The sequence below is a fragment of the Schistocerca americana genome, chromosome 9 (genome assembly GCF_021461395.2).
Source record: "Schistocerca americana isolate TAMUIC-IGC-003095 chromosome 9, iqSchAmer2.1, whole genome shotgun sequence".
Lineage (NCBI taxonomy): Eukaryota > Metazoa > Arthropoda > Insecta > Orthoptera > Acrididae > Schistocerca > Schistocerca americana.
In genome coordinates, this window is record NC_060127.1 from 60,428,880 (window position 1) to 60,445,377 (window position 16,498).

At 40.0% G+C, this 16,498-nt stretch overlaps 1 protein-coding gene across 7 annotated transcripts in view; it reads left to right on the plus strand.

Moving 5' to 3' along the window:
- LOC124551072 (zinc finger protein 271-like) overlaps positions 1-16,498 on the plus strand; it is a 114,736-nt gene that overhangs the window by 79,186 nt on the left and 19,052 nt on the right. For 4 of the 7 annotated variants that reach the window (XM_047125962.1, XM_047125961.1, XM_047125959.1 and 1 more), the window contains exon 6: positions 6,093-6,142. In XM_047125962.1, the coding sequence (XP_046981918.1) occupies positions 6,093-6,142 (50 nt within the window). The other 3 variants (XR_006967767.1, XR_006967766.1, XM_047125963.1) reach the window with 3 other exon arrangements.

Below are 16,498 nucleotides of genomic sequence, written 5' to 3' on the forward strand. Positions count from 1 at the left end.
CTGACAACACAGACGACTTTTTCTTGAATGCCCCATTCCCTTGTGACACGTAGCAGTTCTTCCGAGAGTTTTTCTGACGTGTGCCTTTCGTCGTATTTACAGCACTCTAGGAGGGAAGACGCCAGCTCCAGCTCTTTAACGTAGTGTGCTGTCACCGACAAATAACTCTCATTTGTAGTTGAGGTCCACCCATCCATTGTCAGCACAACCGCTTCCGCAGAATTAATTTTGGCTCTCACAATTTCTTTCATCATGGAGTACTGTTGCTGTAGCAGCGTATTGGAAATGGTCTTCCGAGATGGCATTCTGTAAGCACCATTCAGTTTGCCTACAAAACTTTGGAAATGTTTGCTTTCCACTATGTTGAAGGGCAAATAATCTTTTACAACAGTCTGCAGAAGTGCGAAATCTATCTCCTGATTTCTTTTGTTAGAAAGAGGTTTCGGAAAATACATGGGTAATGTACCGTGATATGGAGGTCTGCTTTCTGATACTGAAGTGGTACTGTTATTTTCTGGCACCAACTGCTGTTCGCTTCTGGCATTAGCTGATGTTAGTTCCGAATTGTGCGGGTTTTTTATCCAAGAAATATCGGAAGATGCAGGAGCAGGGGGCGCTAAGCGTCTGACTGACAATGACACTGTTGGATGCAGCACTCTAACATGACGCGCTAGATTAAATGTATTTCCTCCTTTGTATGAAATACACTTAGAACAATAATTGCACTTTGCTTTCCCATCACCTAAATCGGCGAAGAAACCCCAAATTTCACTACTTTTACGCGATCGCGAGTTGCTAGCCATTGTATAAGAGTGAACAGACACAAAAACTGCTTTCCAAAGAAAATAAAGAGGGATTTTACCTGAAATCGTACCAATGACTACAGGTGACAGTTTACGTTTTGAATTTGGAGGGTTATTATTCTCAACAAAAATAAAATCTACAGGAAAACTTCTGAATAATTACTTAACGTAGGTATATAGACTTTGTAACAGTGGTAAACATACTCATTCTATTTTGGTTTAAATTTTAAAAGGAACAAAATTGGACTGCATTTCGTTGGTAGCCCTAGTTTTCAGTCCATGAATACAACAAATAAGGTTTCACTTGGCGGATAAAGACTTTTTTGGGCGCTTCATGAGAAAATGTTGAGAAAGATTAAATGTAATCCCTTCTTTATATGTGACAGGTTTCTCTGTTTATCTTTCCTTTGTCCCCTTCGACCATGCTCTATTTAACTCTGACACTGTAAGAGCGTAAAACGTTGCGTTCACGTTACTGCATAGTTCGGCCATCTGTTGGTAAAATTATGAAGTATTACGAAGCTATATTGTACGAGCGAGCGTAGCCGCGGCTGAGCGGCGAACTGGGCAACTTCGCCAGCCTTCCGTACTTCATGAATGAACTACTTCATTTGAACGCTTCACAGCAAAGAGTGAAATGAATGAAGTAGTTCACGAGAATGAACGAGCTCGACCCATCTCTAGATGGAACATTGCAAGACCTAAGTGGAAACAAGACCCCTGGAGTAGACAACATTCCCTAGTATTATTGAGAACCTTTGAAAGCCCTGCATGACAAAACTATTCTACCTTCTTTGCAACATATACGAGACAGGTGAGAAGTGTGTGATAGTTCAAATTCCAAAGAAGGCAGTGGTTGACAGGTGTGAATATTACCAGACTATCAATTTAATAAATCTAAGTTGTGAAATACTGATACAAATTATTTACGGAAGATTGGAAAAACTGGTGGAACCTGACCTCAGGAATGATCAGTTTGGGTTCAAGAGAAGTATAGAAACGCACAAATGGGTACTAACCCTAAGACCTATCTTAGAAGATAGATTAAAGAAAGGCAAAGCTATAAAGGGCATCAAATTAAAAAAGAGACCGATAGAAATAATGTAAGTAAATTGTTTATTATTTCAAGAGTAATCCCTATAACTTAATACAAGGGTCATTTTTAAAGTCAGAACTGACAGCTCATTTTGTGCACGCATCGTGTCACATGACAGCCATTCCTAGTCAGCCATTCTTGGCCAGTCTCTCACTATGCTGTCAATACGTTTCACATTTCTGCCAGTGTTAGTTGCATGGTTAAACTGCTTCCTTTGTCACCATGTCAATCAGTAATCCTGCTGATTGTGAAGTGTGCTTGGTTATTCAGTTTTTAAATGCAAAACAAATCCATCCTGCTGAAATTCACTGGCAGCTGATTGAAGTTTATGGCGCTGGTGTAATGAATGGTGGAAATGTGTATAAATGGTGTAGGTGTTTAATGAAGGAAGAAAAATGTTCATAGTGAGGATTGCTCTGGACGGCCCACTGTTATGAATAAAGACTTGACACAAAAAGTTGATGAGGTAGTTCACCAGAACAGACAGCTTCACTATTGACAAACTGCATCAGACGTATCAACAAGTTTCAAGATTAGTAGTGTATCACACTGTTACTGACAAATTTCACTACAAACAAATGATGGGTGCCGAAAATGTCAACAGAAGAACACACAACAAAGCGAAGGGAACATTCTTTGTCCACTTTGGAGTGCTGTGACAAGGATGGTGATGCATTCTTGAGTCACATTGCGGCTGATGATCCAACATGAAAAGCAATTGGAAAATGATGACATGTTGAAAGTAACTGGCACTAACTGGTGTCATGGTCAGGTTGCAGAGTTCTTTAATGCTGGGATCCGAAAGCTGGTCCACGACCTGAGAAGTGTTAAAATTTTCAAGGTGACTATGTTAAAAAGTGAAAAATTTGCATATCGTAGTTTGTGAAACAATTTACATTTATCCTATTGTGAGACAAGATGGTCAGTGCCTTCGTGAAAACATTTTTGCAGTTGCGTACAGAACCATGAGTGAACCAAGGCATGCATCTCATCATCTGAAGAAAATTGAGGGCCATGAATGTCTTTCTTCAGGACTTCAGAAATATGGAAATTGCATGTGGAGAGATCAGGACTGTGTAAAGGATATCGTGTGTTATGGCTTTCCAGTGGAACTTGTGCAGTGTAGTCAAAACAAGCTGTGAAACATGTGGTCATGCCAGGAAGCCTTTACACATCCTCCACACAGTATTGATATCTCCGCATACATTCCCATATTTTTGGAGCCCTGAAGTAAGACATTTGTGGCCACTGATTTGCTTTGGACAAAGAGGACACCTGGGTACAATCGTGGTTTCCTAGGCAACAAAAAAACATTTTTCCATAAATTCCATCTTGTCTCACAATGGGATAAATGTATTAACAGTTAAGGTGGTTACTTTAGAAATAATAAACAGTTTTCTTGCTTTTTTTCCATCTGTCTTGTTTTCATTTGACTGCCCCTTATACATTTATAGCATTTGTAGATTTTACAGAAAACTTTGGACAATGTTGAGTGGAATACACCCTTTGAAAATTCAGAAGCTGGCATGGATAAAATACAGGTTATTTACAATTTATATAGAGACCAAACAACAGTTATAAGTATCGAAGGACGTGGGAAGGGAAGCGTAGTGGAGAGGGAGCGAGATAGGGTTGCTACCTAACTCCAGTAAAGAAGACCGAGGAGATATTTGGAAAGGGAATTAGAGTTAAGGGAGAAGAATTAAAAACTATGAGATTTGTCACACACACACTGTAATTCTTTCACATACACCAAAGGACCTGGAAGTAGAGTTGAACAGAATGGATAGTGTGTTGAGAAGAGGTTGTCTGATGAACAACAAAAGTAAGAAAGAGGCAATGGAATGTAGTCAAATTAAATCAGGTGGTGATGAGGAATTAGATTAAGAAATTAGACATTGATGAGTTTTGGTGTTTGGGCCGCAAAAAACTGACAATGGCAAAAGTAATGAGGAGAAGATATAAAACGGAGACGCCATGCCCAGACACAATTTTCTGTAAAAGTGGAATTTGTTAATGTCTAAAGTGTTAAGAAGTCTTATCTGAAGTTATTGGTCTGGAGTGCAATATTGTATGAATGTGAAATGTGTATTATAAGCAGTTCAAGCAGGAACAGAATAGAAGCTAAATGTGGTGCTACAGAAAAATCTGAAGATTAGATATGTAGATTGAGTAACTGATGAAGAGCTACTGACTCAAAACGTGGGTAAAAGAAATTTATGACTCTACTTGGCTAAGAACAGGAATCGGTTGATAGGGCACATCATGAGGCATCAAGGAATCGTCACTTTGGTTAATGGAGGGAAGTGTGTTGGGGAGTTGGGGAAGGGGGGGGGGGGGGTGTAAGAATTGTAGGAGGAGACCAAGGGATAAATACAGAAAGCAGATTGAGAAGGATGTAGGTTGCACTAGTTATTCAGAGATGAAGCAGCTTGCACTGAGTACACAAGTATATATTTGTGTGGATTCTGGGCAGTTAACTAATTCTTTGGCATACCTGGCAAGTTCCTTAGACTTTTCTTGATTCTCTAGATCCAGTAGATCCAATCACCCATTTTCTTTCTTGTAGCAGAGACTTTGTGGTTGATATCCTATGAAGTTCTCACAGAAATTTTATGTGCTGCTTTTTTCAAAGTCTCTCTTCATTTCAACTATCTGCCTGTTTTCGTATTTTCTTTTGCCTTTCTGATTAATTTCACAGTACCTTCCATCACTATCAATAATGTTTTGTAGTTGTTTCCTGTCTTATGGCCAGTCCAATTGTTGTAAGCATACTGTCGAGATTGAAGTGCATATTCACATTCTTCATTCCATGAAGGGTGCATTTTCCTTTTCTGTAGAGGAATTGAAGTATGTGTGGTTTTTATCAGTTTTATTATGAGTTATTGCCAATTGTTTGACTGCTTTTTCTCTATTTCTTCCGTAAGAAGTGGAAAGATTCTACTAATTTCAAATTTGGGGATCTATGTCTTCTTTTTCATGAACCTCTGAGGCTTTAAATATAGTTGTATTCTTGTCAGTTAATAGTCTATGTTTGCACTGTTTCTGACATGGACATTCATAATTTCTCTATGGTTTCAATAAGAGACTGCTACATGGTCAATTTGGAATTTAGCGATGAGTGTGTTCAGTGATCTCCAGGTCACGTGTTTTGATGGTTTCTTTTTGAAGGGTTTTGATACAATTTTAAGGTTGAATGTCGTGCATAGTTCAACTAATCTTCGTGCATTTTGGTTGATCCATTTATGTGCTGGGAATTTTCCGGTTGTTTTCCTGTGCTTTCTTTGCCTAGCTGAGCTTTGATATCACTTAGTAAGATTCTGACCTGATTTTGAGGAATTTTAGATATTGTTTCTGGTAACATTTCCCATGCTTTGTCTACCTTTTCAGTATTGGTTCTATTTTCAACATAGATTGGTATGTATTCACTGATTAACATGTTTTATTTCCATACTTCAGAGTTATTGTCATTAGTCTATTTTACAGGCATTAAGTTTGTTGTGTAGGTGAGTGTGTCTTTCTCGACTGCAAATGTGGCCCATAAAAGTGGTGTGTTTTTTCAGTATTCAATTATCTGCTTTACTTTTGAAAAGTCTGTGGTTCCCAAAATCCATTGGCCAGTCAGTCTTGTTTCTTAGAGTGCCAGTATTTACATTTTTTTTCCATTTAGGGTTTGTTCTAGTTCATGCAACAATCCTGCTCATAAGTCTATTTGTATTTAGTGTGCTGAAAAAGATTTTGGTGTTTGTTTGAAGTTGTTTAGTGGATTCTGGACTCACTCTGTGTGTCAGTCCAAATGCTTCAGGATCCAAAGCTCTGGTTGTAGTGTTCTTGACAGTAGTGGATACGTCACCACTGTTGTAAAAGTCTGTTTGCCGCCACTCCTCATAGTACTTGATGATCTCAAGTATGGGATCGAAGTCCAGTTTTTAGGGCTGTATTGTTAGTTCCAGAATAAGAAAACCAGCCATACCTCTGGTGATCAGACACTGACCACTTTGCTACTTGCTATAAGTTGGTCATGAGTGTTTTCGCAGTATGTCTCTTCTGCCTGTAGACTAGTTCACTTCCTCTCTGCTGTTACAAGGCATCACATATATATCACTGTATATTACTGTTGTTCTTGATGATGATGATATTATTATTATTATTATTATCATTATCATTATAGATGCTCTTAATCCTTGTTTCAGGTGGTCAAGCATGAAGTGGAGTCAGTAGGTAGTGACAGCGAACAAGAAAGGTAATATGCAGTTGTTTGTGTCTTTTCTTTTTCATTTTGTGCATGGGTTGTTTCGGAGCTTCATGTTTGATGAAATGGTCCACCAGAATGTAAGGCTAGACATATACTGATGAGTCAAAACATTATGGCCACTGCCCACTGGGAGGTTGAATGCCTCCTGATGGTGTTGTTTGCATGATGCAGTAAGGAAAGAATGTAAGCAGAAGAGAGATGAATGGGCAGTCATTATAGCAAAGATACAGGTCGCAAATGCGGAAATCCACAGGTATAAGCAGTTTCGACAAAGGGCACAACATTGTTGTGGCATTGCGGCGGGAAACGAGAATCTCTGAAATGGCATAATTGATCATCTGTTGGCAAACTGCTACTATGAGCACTATGAAAAGTGGTTGAAGGATGTGAAATAACAAGTAGGCCCAATGATATTGGACAACCACATCTATCACAAAACATAGAGGTCGGAGGTTCCCCTACTGTGTAATCCAGGATAGGCAGCAATCTGTGGCAGATCTGACAACAGAGTACAATTTTGTTGCAGGTACAAGTCTGTTGCAGGTGCAAGTGTTTTGGAGCACACCGTTCAAAGGTCATTGTTGGACATGGAGCTTCACATCACATGACCCCTATGTGTTTGTGTGTTGACCCAACAACATTGTCATTTATGATTGCAATGGGCACAGTATCGCTGAGTTTCCACCATGGATCAATAGAAATATGTCACCTGTCAAATGAATCGCATTTCTTGTCACACCAGATCGATAGTTTGGTCCTTAAACGCAGTCATCCAGGCGAATGGCTGCACAAAACATGCACCACGCAACAGATACAGGCTGGTGAAGGCAGAATTATGGTATGGGGTACACTAAGCTGGGCTTCCACGAGATCTGTAGTGGTAATTGAAAGTATCATGGCAGCAGTGAACGATGTGAACATTATTGCAGACCACATGTCTCACTTCATGCTTGAAATGTGCCCCTGTGGTCATGACATCTTTCAGCAGGGTAACTGTCCGTGTTGCAAGATCAGCATCATGCTACAGTTGTTTGAGGGGCATTGTAGTGAATTCACATTGATGTCTTGGCCAGCAAAAGTTCCTGATCTGTACACACTGGAACACGTATGGGGTGCCAACTTCTTGTCCATTAACCGCCTTCCTGTAATACTGTGGGAATTGCTTGACCTGTGCATAGACATCTGGTGCCACATACTTCTGGAATCATATCAAGGACTTGTAGAATCCATGCAGTGCAGAATCCCTATTGTACTGTGTTTCAAAGGTGGAACAACACGCTATTATTAAACAGGTGGTCATAACGTTTTGGCTCCTGGAATATTGAATGCTAGAGACCAGTTCCAATAATGTTCACACTCGTGATCTGCTGTGACCTGTTCAGCTGTGTAATCCTGTACCATCGGAAGCGTGCAGCATGTCCATTTCAAAATTAGTCACACAAACTTCTGCTAAAACTTTGAATCTTCATGAAGATTCTGAGGAGCAGATGTTGGACTCTGCATCTGTTGGAGGTACACAGTTGACACTGTTGTAGAGTGGCCTCACTGTGAGGAGAAACATCATCAGTTCTTTTTGACTATCCGAATTACATTCATGGGAGGATCTAGATCCATTATGTGGCTGGAAAAGGATGAATGCTTCTTTTTCTTGGGTGTCTTGGTTCACCATAAAACCAGCAACACCCTGGGACACAGTGCTCCTGCATTTAGTAATACAGATCTTTACCATATAGCAGGAAGTTTTCATCTTCTAGTGCAGACTCCATTACACTTGAACACAGTGCACATTTGATTTGATTACTGGGGAGGGCTGTCTACAGGAAAAACTCGAATACCTCAAAAAAATTCAGTGAAGATAGTGCCCTGTCCACTGTGGAAGATCCACAAGGCTTTGCAATTAAAACAGAAGGTCAATGTCTCACCTCAAGAGGCTGAAGAGGAAAGGTTGATGTCCATGGCCTTTCTATTGGTCACAGGGAATCTGTCTTCTAAAATAGTTTGTATCCTCTCTAAACATAGTCAAGCCTATTTTTTCTGGCAATACCAAAGATAGCCACACTCCTTGGCTCTGTGAAGGAGGACTGGATTCTACAGAAGGCTGGCATACATAAAATTCTCTGTTGTATTTGTGACTTACTTTATGTATAGTTCAAGAATGAAGTCTGCCGTGCACTGTACTGAGCAAGCTATGCAGTGGAGCAAGAACATGCTGATTTCAACATCTGTTCTTCTGGGATTCATTTTTCAGGGAAGATATTGAAATAAATTTGATGAGTGAGTTAAGTTATTGTGATGACGATTTTAATTTTGACAAAGTGTGGAATCTGGCATTGGGAGTAATTAACTCTTGTTGACAATGGTACTGTACTCAAGTTGACCAGAATCGTGAAACAACATCCTTCACTACCTTATCATGGTAGCAAATATGTCTGCCACCCATGTCGTATTTCTTCCACCTTGATCGCCATGTACTCATTCGTACTTGGTTCGCCTCATCACTATGTATGTGAGGTAGATGCAATTTACCATCTTTCTCTCTGGTTTGCCCGGAAGATCACTGAATTTGTGGCTGTCAGCCCTTCTTTTAACTATAATCTATTGTAGAGTCTTTGAGGAGGAGGAGGAGGAGGAAATTAGTGTTTAATGTCCTGTCAACAACGAGGTCATTAGAGACGGAGCACAAGCTCGGATTAGGGAAGGATTGGTAAGGAAATCAGCATTTGCCAGAAGTGATCTAGGGAAATCATGGAAAATCTAAATCAGGATGGCTGGACACAGGATTGAACCATCGTCCTCCTGAATGCGAGTCCAGTGTGACCCCTGCACCACCTCACTCGGTAGGGCCTTTGAACAAGAAACTGCATCCAGTACCTGGAAGAAAGCACAAACCGCATCCATTTACAAGAAGGATAGTAGAAGTGATCCACAAAACTACCGTTCAATATCCTTGACATCAGTTTGTTATAGACTCTTAGCACATGTTCTGATGTTAAACATAATTGAGTATCTTGAACAGAATGTCCTCCTCCATGCCATCTAACATAGATTCCGAAAACATTAATTGTGTGAAACCTAACTTGTATATTTCTCATATGGTATACTGAAAGCCTTGGATCGAGGCAGTCAGCCACATGAAATAGTTCTAGATTTCCAAAAAGCATTTGACTTGGTACCTCATCTACGTACATCATGAAAGTATTATCATATGGGGTAAGGAATGAAATTTGTGTGAATTGATGGTTTTTTTGAAAGGGAGGATACAGCAGGTTATCTCAGATGGGGAGTCGTTGACAGATGTAGTAGTAGTCTGACCAGATTTCAAAGAGGAAAAATGCATACACTAGTGTTTATACACAACTTCATTACTTTGCGTACTCCTTACCTTTATTGACAGTCGTCGTGATATTTTGAAATTGATAATAGGCGTATGATGATGGTGCAGCAGCTGAAAAACTGATAGCAAGAATGGCATTTGTGAATTAGAAAGGAACATGGGGGTACATTACACATAAATAAAATTCATTACCCGTAAATAAAATTCTTTTCTTCACAAATAAAAGAAATCAATATACAGTTTTTTTATTGTAATATCCTGGATATATTTTCTGCAACAGTTAGTCACTTATTATATACTTAAGTACAATTTTTAATCCTAAAAAAATCTGTAATATTACTACTCAGTAATTAGATAGACACAAATTATATATTTCACACTAAAATTTAAGATTTCATTTGACTGTAGACTGTTAGGGCAAATGTGCTTATGAGCCAAACAATATTTGATAAGCATTGCTAAAACGCACCACATCTCTCACACTCTTCACCAAATTAACTTCCATATAGCTGCAATCCTGTTAGGAGAAAAGGTGTGAGTGATGCTCCGTTATACCTCCTTTGGTTTTGGTTTTACTTGCATTGAGTACCATAAAGTGAAAGGTCGGCAAGTTAGGGACAGGGGTAGGTAATACCTGCGTTTCTTTGATACATATCCCTTACTCTTTCATTAGCCTTTTTTATGTTTATTCCAGTCTATGTCTTCCTCTATAATTTTTACCCTCTACAGCTCCATCTAGTACCATGGAAGTTATCCCCTGATGTCTTAACTGATGTCCTGCCATCCTGCCCCTTCTTCTTGTCACTGTTTCTCACATATTCCATTCCTCGTCCATTCTGTGGAGAACCACCTCATTCCTTACCTGAATTTCAACATTTTTCTGTAGCACCACATCTCAAATTCTTCGATTCTCTTCTTTTCCGGTTTCCTCATAGTCCATGTCTCACTACCATACAATGATGTAGGCCAAATGTACATTCTCGGGAATTTCTTCCTCAGACTGAGGCCTTTGTTTGGTACAAGTAGACTTCTCTTGCCCAGGAATGCCCTTTTTGAGGTGCTAGTCAGCTTTTTATGTTCTCCTTGCTCTATCTATCATGGATTATTTTGCCTGGCTAGGTAGTAGGATTCCTTAACTTCATCTACTTTGCTATCACCAGCCCTCATGTTTAGTTTCTCATTGTTCTCATTTCTGATACTTGTCATTACTTTTGTCTTTCTTTGACTTGCTCTGAATCCCTATTCTGTACTCATTAGCCTGTTCTTTCCATTAAGCAAATCCTGTAATTATTGTTCACTTTCACCGAGGGTAGCAATGTCATCAGCGAATCTTATCATTGATATCCTTTCACCTGAATTTTAATTCCACCCCTGAACTTTTCTTTTATTTCTGTGATTGCTTCCTCGATGTATAGATTGAACAGTAGGGGTGAGAGTCTACATCCTTGTCTTACACTATTTTTAATCCGAGCACTTCGTATTTGGTCTTCCACTCTTATTGTTCCTCTTTTTTTTTTTAATCCGAGCACTTCGTATTTGGTCTTCCACTCTTATTGTTCCTCTTGGTTCTCATATGCATTGTATATTCCTCATCTTTCCCTGAAGCTTACCCCTATTTTTCTCAGAATTTCAAGCATCTTGCACCATTTTACAGTGTGAAACACTTTCTTCAGGTCAACAGATCCTATGAATGTGTCTTGATTTTTCTTTAGTCTTGCTTGCGATGTCAACCACCTTTCTTGTGCCTTTACCTTTCCTAAGGCCAAAATGATCCTCGTCTAACATATCCTCAATATTCTTTTCCATTTTTCTGTGTTATTCTTTCACATTGCTAAATGTGCCCATGACATTTCTTAGTGCTGCAATAAGAGCATTTTTCATTTTGGTTTAATATCTATGCATTGTACATCTAACAATTCTGTTGATATAAATAGTGGGATGATGGCAGCATGAGGAAATTTTTGATATCAAATTCATATGCAAATTAATTAAATTGACCAATTAATTACCACCCCTTCCCCAGATGACATGTTGTGTTTCCTCCAACCGGCACATGGGGCCCCGGCCGCTATCGCTCCCAACCCTCCCTCCTTCCCATCCCCCTCCACCTCTCTCTCCACCTCCTCCTCCCCCATGTACCCTATCAGTGAGAATTTCGAATTTTGGTGGGAATTTAGAATTTTGATGGGTATTTCATTATCCCAGGATGGTCTGATGTCCCACTACACCTCCCACTCAGGAACTGTCAGAAAATTAACAATGGCAGTGAGCTTTCCAGGACTTGAACTCTGATACTTCTGGATGGAATGCCAAAGTGAATCCCCAAACACGTGGAAACTGTCCAGATGTAGGAGAGGAAGGTTAGGTTAGTGTACATTGTTTACTTCGGTTGGGTAAAGATCGGTCTTAACTATGTAATGAATCATAAGAACACTCCTAATTACACAACTATATGCGTACTGTTACACAAGGAGTGCCTAAAATTGCAATACAGCTCAAAAATTGAAGATACCATACAACTGGTGTTATCCTGCTGGGAAAAAATTTCGCAATAGCACTCGAAACTAGTGGCAGACATACTCTCAGACTCTGTCCTTCACCTAGAAGTTGGTGGGGAAAAGGCTGGAGTGGAAAATACTACCTTTATTTTTTGGCGGGAAACATCTTCAACTGACGAGATGATGGTCTTGGGCAGAAAGGAGTTTATTAAGTGTATTACCTGTAAACATGCAGCTGAGGACTGTATGTATTGCTGTTTGATGTCAGAGTTCCCTACAGATGCCTTGCGCTGCATTGCTTGACAATCACCCTGCAGCTCAGGTAATTGGAATTCAGTAAAGTCAACACTCTACCACAACTGATAGGAAATGCTTCGTTGTTCAAATTACACACTGAAATAGTCATGGGGGGGGGGGGGGGGGAGGGGAGGAGTCATAATGCAACACATGTACTGTGGCCTAAGGAAAATCGTTGTCCCAATGATTGCACCAGGAGAGAGAGGTGGCAACTACCCGTATGTTCTCAGTGATGTGCAGTCACAAACTACTGAACTTAAAAGCCACTCATCCCTCTCCTCACCATACTCACCATGGGTGGGGCTACAGCCTTTTTCAAATCGCCAGCTGCTACCACTTCTGTGTGGCACCTATGTTGACCTCCCCATCCTCATCCGTCCTCGGTGTGCACATGGCTGCATGGTCCTACCAGCCACTCTGTTTTAACGATACCAGCATACACAAAAGGCCATAATGACCACTGAACAAAGCAAGATAAATGACGGCCACCCTGAGAGCAAATTGTTTGTATAAAATGCAGCCACACTGCACAGCCCCCAGCTGCCTTGGGTGACCGCACACTCAGCCTGTCTCCCACCCACAATTGCATGGCAATCTGCAGCAAAGAACACTTTTATTTAATGTCAACATACCTCCTATAAGTGATCATCTATTAAGAAAAAGAAAACACAATCCCGACAATAATAAATGCCATCTTTCCACGAAATAGGTGCAGTCCATTTTGTTTTACTTTTATTAACAAAAACTGTATAGTTTCTACATTCAACTGAAGGATACACTTTGCATCTCCCTCTCCCCCTGCACCCCATTATTTTGCAACATCCAATGAAGTGGAAAAAAACTACAGAAATGTCGCCAATTACAGATTACGAACTGCAGAGACCGGGCTACACATCTGCAATACATCTCCACCCTGCATAAAATCGGAAAAAAGGGAAAGATACTACTACTATTTAGCTGCAAAAGCTACCAATCACTGCAGAATGTCCTCGTTATTTTGAAACCATCATCAGAGTAAAGAAAAAGAGAGAATTTAAACTCTGAAGAAAAAAGTCAATGTTAAGCAATTTATTTCCGCTTAACGGACAAATTACATACCCTGAGAGCATCCCTCTCATTCAAATCAGTGTCTGTAAGTAAATTGTTATGCACGAGTATATTACAAACATTTCAGACACACAAACTAATATTGCAGAATGCAACCTTTCACGCAATTTGCTTGCAGCTCTGAAAAAACACAATCATTTTGCATTCAGCAACAACAAAAAACTGTAATTCAAGAGGACAGTGTTGTTTTGTACAATATGACAGGGCCCATTTGACAAATGTGATGCTATATCGCACTTGTGTTTACGAAACAAATCATGAGATTCTGTCTTGTACTACACCCTCCTAAAGTCAGCTAGCAGAGAACTGTACAAGATTCCTCCAATACTTCGTAAGCAAATACCGTATGTGTGATGAAATCTGACACTTTTTGGCCCATAACTCACATCTGCCAAGCTGTGCATAAAGTTTCTGTCATCAGGCAGAAAATCATTAGCAATAGCAACAGATTCTTGTGTTGTAGTTTTGTAAGCAATTTTGTCATTTCAGAACAGCCTGTTTCACATAATTTTACTAACATGTCAGGAATAACACTATCATTTCTAGGTTCCACAACGAGCTGTAATTCAAGTGGTGTCTTCTTTATAATTAGAGGTTACGAAGTATGAAATAACATGAGACTTGCGATAACACCTATTTTTAAACAGGCAATCGTGATGATAATACTAAAAGCAGTCATGATTCCATGAGAACAGATACAGGTGATTTCTATTACTTAGCAAAATCGTTGTACTTTGAGAGCATTCTTCGTGTTCAGATTACAAATTGTTATGCATTAGGTCATTACATTCATTTCAGACATATGAAATACTGATACAGATCAGTATCTATAGAGTCATTTATTACATTCAAGAGCACTCCACATTATTTGTAACATCAAGAATAGATAAAAACCTGTGAACTATCTGCATCCAAACTTCAACCTGTCATATCTCTCCTTGTAATAAAAGCTACTATAAGACTTTACCAAGTTTTTCTCTTCTGATATATCGAAAAACAAATACCGTGTGCGTGTTGATGTTGAGCTTATTACATATACACGTATTGCTCCATTGGAGGAGGTGACCAGTGGATCTAATTTGTTTGCACAGACCTGAGTAAAGTTTTGTCGCCGGCACTGGAGGAAGGCCGTATCCAACCGACTACCAATCACAACAGAGAGTTCCTGTGTTGTTCTTTCATGAGCAGTGTAATGCATTGTTTTTTAGCTGTAAACACCTCCAAGCAGTGTATGACTACAGCTTTGTACTCCACCGTACATTTTGTTTTTCTACTATAACTTCGTCTGTGTCAGGTGATCATATTTTGATCCATTGGCTCTCACAGAAAGCTGAACATCATGTGGTGTAAACTGTACTGCTCCCACAACACACAGGATTGTAAGACACAGAAGCTATGTTTCTTATTCACAAAAATTTAGAAGACATTGTAACTTATGGAAACTGGAAGAATTTGCAGCATTGTGGAGTGTTTCCAAACAGCTGTCTGATAGTGGTGACCTATACAGTTAACCTCATCTGTCACAGTGACGGGGTAGCGGATGTCTAGTGTTCCACCAAGACTTTCTCAAACTAGTGTTCCGAAACACAAGTGTCGGGGCACTACGTGATATGGAACCGAACGAAATGTGCACTGCATTTCCAGGTGCTGTAACTACAGTACCACAGAAACTATCTCTCAACCAGAGCAGCATAACTGGGATTCAAATCAGGCGAATTCGACGGCTGACTGTTCACCAAATGAGGAGCTGGCAGTAGACGCAGAGAGAAGCGAATGCATTTCCCTGTCTTAGTTAATGATCAGCACGGGTGCCCACATTACACCCACCACTTGGCTGTGTGGGGGAGCAGCAGAATGATGACTATTTGTTCTGGTCAGCTGGGAAGAATCACAGGTGGACCTCTCTACCATGACCTGACACCAAACAAACAATGTTTTCCTTGAGCAAAGCATTGGGCTCATTGTTGGTGGACTAGAACAGCTATGAGCTGATTGTTTCTTATTTGGCTACTCCATGTGTGAAAGTGATGCTTCTCCCTGTGGTCAATAGTTGGTGGGGCCCTGTGTGTTCTATACATATTTTCAACACTAGAGGAAATTCACCACTGAAACATTTGAGACTCCTGTGTGTAGAAGTGTATAAGTAAGCAGACTACGTAACTTGTGAATTATACAATTTCCACTGTTCATCAACACTATTCTTAATGCTTCTGTAAATTACAGGCATTCTGATTGAGTGAATTTACTTGTTATGGAGTGCTTGTCAGTTACAAGTAGCTCTAATGCTGAGTCAAGTAGGAGCAATTGCAGCAGCCCCTAACTGCAGATTCTCGTTCTCCATGTTGGCATCCCGATTGCACGCTTCTCATTTCATTGAATTCAATGTGCGCATTGTCTTTTAGTATTATCACTTCAGATTTGGTGAATAAGGTCTGTTGTACTGCTACAGGATATAAGTCCATTTGATGTATTCTGGCAGACGAAACACACCCACATGCAGCTAGTCATGTAATTTCAAGGCAACTCGTCCAATAGGGATGTATTCAACCTACCCCAACCAACCGGCCATCCATGGCTCTCTCTCATCAATAACCACCACGATTCAGTCAGTGATCGGCGTTATCATTGAGCTTATGATGAGCCCCAGGATTTGCTGTAAGTCCCTCTTTCTCCTTAATTATTATCAATTCCATGTGTTTATTCATCCGCATACGTATGTAGTCCAAAAGACTGTGATAGTGATTCTTTCATCTTGTTACAGCCCAATTTGAAGAAGAGGTGAGACCCCCTCCCCGCACTTTTAGGTGTATGGTTGTAGCTGAGGAGGAGGATGGGGATGGGGATGTAATCTCCACAGCAGACACTGTGGAATTCAATGTAGGTAAGTAACCTAGTTGTGGCATCTTCAGTCACCTGATAGATAATTACAAATAAATAACATGTAGCAGTGTAACTTTGTGTGTTTTCGTTGCTATCTCCGGGGTAGCTCCTATATCAGGCAGAGGAGGAAGAAGCGGAAATGGAGGGAGACATGATTGATGGTGAGTTCATTTTTATTTTTTATTAGTTGTCAATCTTCTGACAGGTTTGATGAATTTGTCTCCTGTG